Here is an 11,231-nt window from a genome sequence, read left to right as displayed (position 1 = left end):
AATAGGTGTGTGTGTGTGTGTGTGTGTGCCTGTGTGTGGGGTGGGAAGTGTGAGAGAGCAAAAACAGGTGAGGTGATATGAAAGGTGAGCACTTGAGTGGGTGTGTCCAAGGCTGTCGTTCTTTCACACACACTCTCATGTAAACCCTGTTGAACCTGTTACTGCCCATACACCCATAACACACACACTCCTTCACCTGACACTGTGTGCAAGTGGCTCTGACTGCTACTTACTAGGTGTCGGTGTGTTGAGATGTAGCTGCACTTTACCTGCCGGAGTATCTCTCTGTTATTCACCTTTGGACTATAAACAGAGTTCCTTTGTGTCGGGACGGCCTGGACTTTGTCCTGATATTTCCTGTTCATACTCACATGCCGGACTGACTTCACGCAGCAAGTAAAAACAAGACGACTACATCTTGCTGAGCTCACTTTACATCTCTATCATCGCTCTTATCTTCGCTCAAGTCATACTCATAGTGTGTCCAACACTGCTGGTGGATATTCTCAATTTCTCTGATTTGAAATTGGAAGCTTCACCTACATCGGCTGTGAGTGCTTGTGTGAGTGTTAGCAGCTCACAGGGCTGCATATCAGAGCAAGATGATGGAGGAGGTGTCCGTCATGATGGCATATGATGCCCACGTTATGGACCGGATGAGCGAAGAGGAGGTCCTGGCCTGTCTGGTGGCTGAAACGGAACCTAAATTCACAGTAAGACTCGCTGTTGCATGTATAAATAAGATTCCACTTACTATCCAGGCACTTTTAGAGCACCACAACTAATAACAGCAACTAAGCCACAAAGATCAACTAACTATAAATCAGATCCAAAACCATTATGTGATTTTAGTACTGGTAGGGTTACTATAAGGTTACCACTTTTTCTAAAAATCTAAATAAATAATGGTTAATTTTCACTTTAGCTTTATGGAAAACTTGAGGGAACATGAGAGAGAATAAAAAGAAAGATAACACTCTAAAAACCTAAATGTGTACAATATTTCATATACTGACTAGCGGCAATAAGTAATATAACAGACTGCACTCTCTACCACTAAAGCATTCCTCTGCATGACAGATACGTAATTTGAGATGGAGAGAAATGAATTGTGATTGCTCATTTTAGATATCTGAGATAGGGAAATTGTCATTTGAGCCTTTAAGAGAATCCTCCCCTCCATTATTATTCCCTCGTATTATCGTGAAATGATCATTCCCCCATGCGCGGAGCTCTGTCTTATCTTGTTCTTATTTTGTCTTGATCTCTTCTCGGGGCATGGTCTTGATTGGTCGCGCTCATGCAGCATCCGGCACCAGATCTGTTTGGAGGAGATAGCTTTCTTCAGCTCAGTCAAATATGACATTACTGTATTTTATTAGCCTTGGCTCTCTCTCCCCTCCTCAGGTTCCAACGAAGAAAGCTAAACTGAAGGAAAGCCGGCTACAGATAATGGAGGATGAGGAAGAGCCTTTGGACAAATACCTGGTCAGAAATCACTTTCACTTTCTTCTTTGAAGCTCAACCTCAACTTTATCCCAACTTGATATATTATATTTCTGAAAGCTACATTTTCTTTTTCTCTCTCCCTCTTTAAAATAACCTGATTCCCCAATTCGGCGCTCTGCTGTGTGCCACAGGCTCTGATAGATTTCTCTGTGTCTTGCAGAGGGAGAACCAACGGCTCCAGCAGGCCAGCCTCCGCCTGGAGCAGGAGAACGACAACCTCGCCCACAGGCTCATCACCAGCAAAGTCGCCCTGAGGAACGCTCTGGACAAGGTAGAGCTGCTGGCTGGCTGCCCCTCACAAAAAGGGTGAAAGGGCATGAATTAAAAAAATGCAAACTCACCTGCCAAAGGTCATTACTCAGACAGTCTTAACATCTGGAGTACCCTCGCAGGAGAAACCTTAATAAAACTTTTACATTTCCAGCATTACAATAGCAACTCAGCCTGCAGTTATGCATGAGCACAGAGTGTCAACGGGTCTTTCCTTGAATTCCTTAAAAATATGATTAAGATTGATCATCTCTACACCAGAATGCTTCAGGATTTGGTCGAGCCGTTTCATGAAAGAATTACAAATCTAACATCTAAACGCTGCTTCATCAAGTTTTCTAACTTGGTCACAAATGCAAACACGTACATTCATTCATTCATTCATATCAAATAATATGATAATTTGCAGGCAGAAGACAGAGTGGACGAACTCACCAAAGACCTTCTACAGACCAGGCGTCGACAGCAGGCCACAGAGGAGGAGAAAAGGGGGAAGGAGGAGGAAGCTGCAATGGTAGGATCCTTAATATGTGTGACCTCACAGTCATTTTAAGTGCAGTGCAATTGCTAACCCTAACCCTAATCCTTCTCTTATAGTTGAAGGAAGTGTTTCGGAGAGAGCTGGAGAAGGCTGAGCAGGAGGTCACAAGGTCGTCGGGTATCATTGCAGACTACAAACAGGTACAGAGGATCAATGATTGACTCTGAAACATCAAAGTTAGATAGTTTGGATTTAAGAAATACTGTAGGCTTCATACAGAAGATATTAAAACATAATGCTGTGATGCTTAATGATGTTGATGTTCTCTTTTCTGCTCAGATCTGCTCTCAGCTGACGAACCGTCTGGAGAGGCAGCAGGACGCCCACAGAGAGGAGTTAGATTCCCTTGAGGTGAGAAAAGCGCTTCTCCTGTGGAACTGCTCTGCTGTCATCCTTCCTACTTTTATCTCTCCTATTACCTCTGTCATGCTTTGACTCGAGCACCATGCTGCAGGAGATCATTTTGTAAACCTTTCTAAAAGTCTGTTCACCCATTTCAAAAATTGTTAGTGCCTCAGTAGCTTAATGTTTCTCATTACAGTTCATTTAAAACAGCAGGTGTCAGTGGTTTTTAATGGCTGGATGTTGTATTTGGACCAGCAAAGTCTTAATTCCTTCTCACATTCTGCCTGTTACGCTCATTCTCCACCTTCGCAGAGTGCAGTGAGGTCTTGCGCACGCTGTCGACACATCGTAGAATCAGGTGAACCATCCGCCACAGCTCTGAGGTCTCAAACAGCTGCTGCGTTAGAAGGCCACGGGATCCCTGAACCGGGACGGGATGATGACCGTGATGGCCCCAGAAAAGCAGAGCAGAGGAGAGACGACCAGGAGAAGGAGTCCCTCAAGGCCCAGATCAGGGAGCTGGAACAGGAGTTGGTCCAGACCAAACTCCAGATGGTGGAGGCCAAATGCAAAATCCAGGTGAGACCATCAAACCATCACACAACGAATCACATGACAGGATTCTGACACACAATACACAAACAAGACTTGGGAATCATGTAAAATCCAGGTCAAGTCAGCTGATCAAGCGATGTCACTTACCAGAATTTAAATGTAACTTCAAACATACACAGAGTGACAAGTACTTGTGGGTACTTTCCTGCATATACTCATTTCATTTTCCAGCCACTAACTGAAGAACCTAATTATTTCAACCATCTGCCCAACTTAAATTTAGTGAGGATAGATCAACTTCAGCTGTATAAGGGTACTATACAGTTAGACCTATGAGACCCCACTGATGTGAAGCATCTTTATTAAATGATGGTCCATATGAAGACAGGAATAGAAAAAAATAGAAATAGGACAGGATTCCCCTTAGTCCAGACACTCAGTGGTGGTGAAAGAACTGCATTCAAGGACTGATTGGCTAAAAGCACATAATTGCTGCATTTAAGTGCTTGAAAAACATATTTAAAATGAATTGCACTGCTTTGAAATGCATTATTCCAGAAGTAGTATTTCAAAGTACTTGAATCATATATACATTAATTATGCTTCCCATGCTACACCATTGATTAGTCATGTTGTAAAGTATGCCTTAGTCAGTCTGAATATAAACACAACTGCAGAGGTTTTATTAGGTACACTAACTGGATTGATTATAATTTGAAAGACCTTGCCACAGTGGTACAGTAGTAGTATTCAAGAACACTTAAATTAAGTATACTAATAGTTTATAATAGCCTACTTGACCGCGAAGTTACCCAATTCTTCTTTTTTTAGTTTTCAGAGAAATACAGTAATATTAACAGTATGGTTGGACAAATATGGACTGAAATGAACTTGTTATAAAGTTTGACATTTCCCTGCTGCATTTCTCACATTTCTTCCTTTGTGTTATCCTCATGCAGGACCTGGAGCACCAGAGAGGAATCCTGGCCAACAATCTCCAGGAAGCAAAGAACAGCTGGATCAGTAAGGCCTTCACCTCCCTGACGACCTCCAGCAGAGGGGGGCTTCACAGTATTAGCACGCCCGGAGATGGAGCTCCCACCGTGGGCTGGAACCTCCACAGCAGCTCGCTGTCTGCATGGAACGCCAAGAAGCTATCGTGGCTTCACAGAGACAACCGTGAAAACGTGTGATAGCTCGGACTGTGAATGTGCAGGTCGCATGACAGTGGACACAAAGGAAGGATCCAACTTGTGTTTTTTAAAGAATGTATTCAATCCTGTAGCTGCTTTCTCGGGTGTTTGCACACTAGAGGGCTGTCTAGAGCAAACGATCAGCAGAGGAGAGTCCCTGAGAGCTCACACAGGTGCTTTCAGCCATGTACTCTCCTGCCTGTTCATCACTTTCTACCCACTGTTTACACTGATGAAGTTCTTTTTATTCTTGTGAACCAAATCCATGTGCCATGTGAATTTTGTATATAATTATTTTATTTGTTAACAATTTAAACACAATATTAAAGCACGTCTGACTCTGACTTCTTGTGTATGACATAAGGAAACATGACGCATCACCAGAGACACCATGTAAAACGGTTCTTTCTGAAGGAGGTTTTCCAGTGATACACCACACAGCTGTTCCTCTTTCAGAATGACAACGTCGGCTTTTAAAGTGCTGATCGGCTGCTGCTCAAACACACAGAAAAGAGTGAGCAGTGGGCTGTAACTCAGCTTGTTATCTGTGAACTTTGATATGCAGGATAGAGCAGACGACTAGCGCAGGAAACAGAGCGGTGGTGGTCAACATCTTGTGATAGTTTATTTTAATATTTATAAATACAAACTACACTCAGGTAATCATTTCTCCTGGCTGAAGACTCGATGGCTGCGATGACTGGCGGTGTGTGTGTCACTGTGGTCCTTCTTATGTGTGTTGTTGGAGGCCAAGCGCTGGACCTCCTGAGGGCAGCTGCAACATCACAGAGTGAGTATCTCTCTGTGTGTGTGTGTGTGTGTGTGTGTGTGTGTGTGTGCGCTTTCAACAAGAATCCAAATCAGGAAACTCTTTTCTACTACTTTTTTCTACAATGTCTCAAATGCTTTGCTGCTGTTTTTAAGGCTTCTGATGTTCTGCTCTATTAGTCAATAATAATGATTTTATTGAAAAGTAATAGATTTTCAAAAATGATGATAATCTGTCAGTGATGATACTATTACAGACTTAAAATCACACCCCTTTAGATGTTTTCTTCCAGCCTGACAGGTTGTAGAGTCCTTTTATCTGCATTATGCCATTATTTTTGATTCTTTATTTTGTTATTTTTTCCTTTTTTGAGGTAATTTATATTTTATTGATTTTATCTAATACTTTTTACTTGTGGCAAGCAAGCAAACACATAAAAGCAAAAAACTGATATTTGCTCTATTTTATGCTCTGCTCACGTTGGACAGTATGTGATCAAGTGTAATTTACCCCCTCAGATCCTCCCTCCCCTCCCACAGTGCATTGTTGGTGTCCAAGCTACCCAAACAAGACTCTTTGCTCCTGGCTTGAACCCTCTCACTCCTCACCAACACACTACGTTGCCACCTGCAGGTACCAAACAACAGCCCCCCCCTCCCTCCTGTGTGCTGACCCCAAAACCTCTGACACCTTTTTGTACAACAGCCTCCAGTTGTAAAGCGTCATTAAGTGGCTCATTTATATGTGTGTGTAAATGTGTTTGTCAGTGAGAGACACAGACAGTCCATCACCGAGCAGTGCCATCTCATCCAACCTGGCTCTTTGTCCACTGCTCTGGTTTCAGCATCGCCATCCTCGTCTGAACGGGTACCAACCTCCCTTTGCAGCAGATAGACGCTACAGTTTTATATTTGTCCAAAAAAAAAAGCTGTTTGTGTGCAAAAGTTAGGGATGTGTCTTCATTTATTGACGTTTTTTTTGAGACATTAAATACACTGCAGTAATAATCTATTTAAAAAAAACATACAAACAAAATAATCTATACAAAATATGCATAAAAAGCATATTTATATCATCAAGCATCACATATAATCCTGTATCTTTTCTTTTCTTTTTTTTTTCTAGCTGTGGCACTGCCACCTTCCCAACCTGAAGCTTCTCACTGACTACATTATCAACGTGACAGCAGTTTACGCTGGAGGCAGCAGCTCCTATCTATCAAGTTTCATGTTGGAGGATATAGGTGAGAGCTGGAAATATAAATAGTCCAAATCTAAAAATGTAGACACAGTAATAAATGTTTGGAGAGATTGAAATTCAGGTATTGACAGACACTTGAACTTGATATGACAATGTAATGGATGATGTAAAGACTAAGATTTGTTTGTCTTTCATTTTCGTTTCTTTGCGGTTCTTTCTCTCTGTAGTGAAACCAGATCCTCCTGTAGATGTCCGGGTTTCCCCTCTTAATGTCAGAAACCTGTTGGCGGAGTGGTCTCCTCCCCCCACTTGGACTAACTTGGACATCTTACCCCTAAAATACCAGATACTGTACCAGTGGGAAAACAGGGGCATCCCGAAGTCTGTCAATGTAAGAATAATCTTTATGAGTGATAGTGCAACAGCAGCCGCGATGTGATTTAAAACAAACTCTACATTTTACACATGCACAGATACCACATGTGAAAATGCTGAAAATTACGCGAGCTTTTCAGGAGACCTCCTCAGAAACCACAGAAAGTCCCTTCATCTCGGAAACCTTTTTCTTTTCAGACAAATTATTATCATCATTGACATCATGTTGTAGTTGTTAGTAGCAGTAGTAGTATTTATCTGTCTAATTTTATCTTAATTTGAAACAAGAATATTTGACACAGTAGCTTAATAATAAATGTTAATGTGTCTAGGTTTGTAAAAAAAATTTCATTGCAGATTATTTTAAAAATGACAAATGTTGATCGGAAAGAAGTTTGTCTCATATGTTCAAATGTTAAAGGAATACTTTGACATTTTAGGATTTACACTTATTCACTTTGGCATTAATTTGTGAGCTTTAGAGGTGCTGGTGGGCAGATTTATAATTCACCTTCAAAAAGAGCCAGATTAGCTACTTCCCCCTGTTTACAGCCTTAAAGCTAAGATAGCCAACCAAGTCTTGGCTGCAGTTTCACATCACAAGGACCAAGTAGTACCAATCGTCTCATCTAAGTCTTAACAACAAATCAAATAACTGTATCTCTGAAAATGTCAAACTATTCCTTTAAATCAACCCATTCAGATAGAGTCATTGTGCTGTATTTTGAAACTTCAGATATCAAATTAATATGAATATATCTTTAAAAACAACATATCAAACACTTTCATCCTCCAGCTGGGTCCATTTGAGAGCACCAAGGTTGAGCTGAAGGGGCTGACCCCAGGAAGGCCCTACCTGTTCCAGGTGTGTGCGAAGGAGCTGCTGGGACTGGGCGAGTGCAGCGACTGGAGCTCACCTGTCAAAATCACCATACCGAGAGCACAACTGTAGACACTGCTGCTCACTACCTGTTTTATTTACTTACTGCTCTCCTTTTAAAGCTACCAGTGATGTAAAACTGAAGAGCAGACAAACAGGTTGTTTTTAACTGCACGAGCAATGCAAGCAATAATTATTAATAATTTATTTTATTTATAAAGGAATAAATGGATGTTATCTGTACAGTGTACAATCACAATTTCCTGTGAAAATGTCATAGTATTTGTTGTAAAACACTGTTTGTGTTGGTTGAGTCATTTGTCTTTGGATGATATTGTAACTATGCTAAAATACAGTGATCATTAGTCAAGGTGTTAAGTGTTTATGACCTGTTCTGAGCCCTTTTATGAAACATGTTACTCTCTGTTTATCATTCTGTGGCAGCTCCACATTTATCTGAAAAATGTAATAAAAACAAGGCATCTGTATTGAATGAGTCAGTCAATTACATCCACTACGAGTGGGGTGACAAACTCAGAGTGTCTGACACCCAGAGTGCAGGACGGCGGTTTGGGGAGGTGCATGTGAAACTTCTCTGGGCTGTACGTGCCGGGGCCGGGGATAGCAGAGGAGTGAACAGGCCTCTTCGTCCGGCTCTGCATGGAGAAGGAGGGCTGGCGCTGGCGGTAAACGTCCGGGTTGATGCTGTTATACTTCGCCGGTCCGGGGCTCATGGCGAAATCTTCAGCAGGAGCTCCGACCTTCCTCCGGCTTGAGAAGCTGTAGCTGGCACTAGAGGGTTTATTAGGAGCCTGGCTGCCCAACAGAGTAGGAAGACTGTAACTGGACAGAAGAAACCAACATGTGTATTCAGACTACAGCAACACCATGTCTGATTTGAATAACCATTTTTCTCAATACTTCCAAAAATCCCAAACAAAGCCCATTCATTCCCACTGAAGATGATCTTCAAAAACATGTAGCAAGGATCTTTTATGTGAGACTGACTCAAAATAAAGTATTATTTCCTGCTGCCTTCACCTGTTGGGTGCTGGTACAGCATCCACAGAGCGGAATCGGGTGCGGGCGCCGATGGTGTAGGATGGAGGTCTTTGGTGAGCATTGAGAGGTGGAGCCTTCTCCGGGCTGTAGGCCCCTGGCCCTGGAGTCTGGTACAGCTCACCTGTGAACATTTGATTAGTAATGTTTTCTTTTCGTTATCAACTTTATCAAAATCACAAAATCTCTGCATGCCTGAATATGTTTGAGGAGTGTAAGAAGTCTGCTGATCTTTTGATTTATTGGCGAGAAACTACAAGCAAAAACAGAGTTTGGGCTATTTTGGGCAGACTAGTGGAAAGAACATGTTATTTTACTACACGTAGTCTATATATTTCTCCTAGATTGATATCTATAAAGAATGTTTTCTTAAAATGAGTTTTTTTCTCACATCTAGATCTAGAAATCTCCACTTCAGTACACTTACATACACCGAACCGTCCAGTTTTATTCCTATTTATATACTGAAGGTTTTTACAGAGAGGTTTGTTCACATTATATATACGTTATATCATTCATTGCCTGATTAATATGATATTTTAATCCTAATAACATTGAGAAATTGATTCTTTATGGCTGTTGACAGTAGCTTATGATTTATAGAGTGATTTAGAAAAAAAAAGATATTTAGAATTTACTCTAAAAAACTAACTATAAAAACTGTACTTTAAAAACACCTTTGGCTCTAATCTGCCAACAAAATGAAACAATTTTGAAATGCAAATGAGTGCGTATTCAATTAGGTAATACCTCATTTGCATATCCAAACATAACACTTCAGAAAACTAGTAAAAGAAAAAAATTATGTTAATGTACAGTAATGTATAATGTATCTCTCCTTATGAAAATCCCTTCTTTGCCTAATTATCTGAATGTATGTGCTTGCTCATGGTGTTTTATTCATCAGTTGAACTACTCTCTGTGGTCCACTGACTGGATAATTTACCCAGCATCTGTGTGCACACAAAGCTTGCACATATACCTGGTGAAGGTAAACTAGCAATAACCATCACTTTTCCATCACCTTTATTCCCCGTGCGCCTTCCTCTGCCCAAAATGGAGTAGGAAGGGGTTTCCATCCGACCAAACCGGGTGAGCTTGGCATCAATGTGGTACCTCGGTCCTGGGCTGGAGTCCACACAGACCACTAAAGAAAGCACAAAGCACGAACAATCATCCAAAGGCACCTTTAGACGTCATATAACGGAGATATTTTGCATTAAAAAGTTAGCAAAAGATTAAGGCTCCATATGAGTTAACGTGGGTGAACTGCAGAACACACTGATTTACACACTGATACACAACAACTCACTGGCACTGCTCATGCGGCTGTGGAAGGAGTAGGCAGGGCTGCTGGGCTTGGTGTAGTCATGGTTGATGTATCCAACTGTAGGGGGCAGAGCGTAGCGCCCAGGGCCCGGGCCTGACAATGACAGGAGGAAGAGCAGGAGGAGGCGGAGGAGGACGAGGAGGAGGAGGAGGACAGTGATGAAAATGATGCAACAGATTCAGCTCTGAGCAGCAGTATAGCACTCCCACCGCTCTTTGGCTCAGGCTGTATTGTCTCTGATGAGTTCCATATGGGGCTCTTTGACTTATTTTCTATGGTTATGCATTTTAACGTTCTTCCTCTGCTTGTTTGGGAATGGACTCTAAACAAAGTAGAAATCTCAGACGAGAGTGAAGCAATGGCTGCAAAATGCTGTGAGAGATTTCATAGCAAAAGCAGTTCAGCTATAATACAGTCCATGTGGATGCACACACACACACACACACACACACACACACATGCACACACAAACACATTTCTCAAACTGACCTCTTTCTCGAGCGGAGATTATCGGCCGTTTCTTCACCACCTCCTGCATACTCTCCCAGCCTCTCTCTTCTTCCTTCTCCCTCTGTCCTCTTCTCTCCCTCTTTGGATCCTCTGTGCCTTTAGACACTTTTTTTGTATGCGACTCTCTCCAGGTAATCTGCGGCCTCCTGGGCTGAATTATGCATGCCTATGAGGTGAGGAAACCCTATCTTGACCGAGGTCCTGGGTACACCTCAACCTGCTCTCCACCTCCTTTTCCCCAAGGTCCCCTCAGGACAAAAAGGTTTTCAGAAACAGGGCCAAGAAGTTGACCTTGTCAAGACTAAAAAGAGGTGATTGTTTGGGCAAAATCAGCTCTGAGGCTGCTTCTGTACAGCTAATCGTGCACTGAACATAAGTATTCAGAGAGAAAGTGCCTTGTTTAAGTAAAGTACTGCAACAATAATCATGTCAGTGGCATGTAATGTAGTTCATTTGTCACCCTATTCCGAGGCATTAAGTTACTACAACTGAACTGCAGTATGTGCGGTGAACCTCTCAACTACTGCTGTAACTAATAGCATCTCAGTGCACATGCTATTAAAAATGAAAAGACTTAGATTGATCTTCTGTTGCAAGTGGATATTTGACAAGCTCATCGTGGACGGCTAGGCATTAAAGTTTGACCAGGTTTTTGGAAAATATAGTAGCAAGATCTGTAAATGTTTCGTTGCTTG

At 41.9% G+C, this 11,231-nt stretch overlaps 3 protein-coding genes across 3 annotated transcripts; 2 read left to right on the top strand and 1 right to left on the bottom strand.

Annotated features, from left to right (window-relative positions):
- Window positions 1-586: 586 nt before the first annotated feature.
- LOC139225429 (rab GTPase-activating protein 1-like) lies at window positions 587-4,724 on the top strand. Its single transcript, XM_070856270.1, has 8 exons — window positions 587-713; window positions 1,408-1,488; window positions 1,670-1,780; window positions 2,189-2,293; window positions 2,377-2,460; window positions 2,600-2,671; window positions 2,978-3,244; window positions 4,180-4,724. Exons 1-8 carry the CDS (start codon window positions 603-605, stop codon window positions 4,411-4,413), a joined length of 1,065 nt encoding a protein of 354 aa, XP_070712371.1. The 5' UTR covers window positions 587-602; the 3' UTR covers window positions 4,414-4,724.
- A 376-nt stretch (window positions 4,725-5,100) lies between these two features.
- LOC139225430 (interleukin-27 subunit beta-like) lies at window positions 5,101-7,860 on the top strand. The gene is made up of 6 exons (XM_070856272.1): window positions 5,101-5,203; window positions 5,701-5,815; window positions 5,950-6,049; window positions 6,308-6,425; window positions 6,610-6,773; window positions 7,554-7,860. Exons 1-6 carry the CDS (start codon window positions 5,101-5,103, stop codon window positions 7,707-7,709), a joined length of 756 nt encoding a protein of 251 aa, XP_070712373.1. The 3' UTR covers window positions 7,710-7,860.
- Window positions 7,861-8,134: 274 nt separating this feature from the next.
- Window positions 8,135-10,700, bottom strand: LOC139225431 (protein CIMAP1D-like). Its single transcript, XM_070856273.1, has 6 exons — window positions 10,641-10,700; window positions 10,516-10,597; window positions 10,009-10,119; window positions 9,721-9,843; window positions 8,679-8,820; window positions 8,135-8,480 (listed from the first exon to the last, which is right to left on the bottom strand). Exons 1-6 carry the CDS (start codon window positions 10,698-10,700, stop codon window positions 8,135-8,137), a joined length of 864 nt encoding a protein of 287 aa, XP_070712374.1.
- Window positions 10,701-11,231: the final 531 nt, after the last annotated feature.

The sequence above is a fragment of the Pempheris klunzingeri genome, unplaced genomic scaffold, assembly GCF_042242105.1.
Source record: "Pempheris klunzingeri isolate RE-2024b unplaced genomic scaffold, fPemKlu1.hap1 Scaffold_212, whole genome shotgun sequence".
Lineage (NCBI taxonomy): Eukaryota > Metazoa > Chordata > Actinopteri > Acropomatiformes > Pempheridae > Pempheris > Pempheris klunzingeri.
The sequence above is the reverse complement of the archived record's forward strand: the minus strand, read 5'-3'. Positions and strand labels throughout refer to the sequence as shown.

Coding starts and splice junctions, on each gene's coding strand:
- LOC139225429 (XM_070856270.1), top strand. CDS start 603: ATGATGGAGGAGGTGTCCGTCATGATGGCATATGATGCCCACGTTATG. Junction 2,672..2,977: donor AGGAGTTAGATTCCCTTGAG/GTGAGAAAAGCG, acceptor CCACCTTCGCAG/AGTGCAGTGAGGTCTTGCGC. Junction 3,245..4,179: donor AGGCCAAATGCAAAATCCAG/GTGAGACCATCA, acceptor ATCCTCATGCAG/GACCTGGAGCACCAGAGAGG.
- LOC139225430 (XM_070856272.1), top strand. CDS start 5,101: ATGGCTGCGATGACTGGCGGTGTGTGTGTCACTGTGGTCCTTCTTATG. Junction 6,050..6,307: donor CGCCATCCTCGTCTGAACGG/GTACCAACCTCC, acceptor TTTTTTTTCTAG/CTGTGGCACTGCCACCTTCC. Junction 6,426..6,609: donor TTTCATGTTGGAGGATATAG/GTGAGAGCTGGA, acceptor TTCTCTCTGTAG/TGAAACCAGATCCTCCTGTA.
- LOC139225431 (XM_070856273.1), bottom strand. CDS start 10,700: ATGCATAATTCAGCCCAGGAGGCCGCAGATTACCTGGAGAGAGTCGCA. Junction 10,598..10,640: donor GAGTCGCATACAAAAAAAGT/GTCTAAAGGCAC, acceptor AGAAGAGGACAG/AGGGAGAAGGAAGAAGAGAG. Junction 8,481..8,678: donor GCTGTACCAGCACCCAACAG/GTGAAGGCAGCA, acceptor TCTTCTGTCCAG/TTACAGTCTTCCTACTCTGT.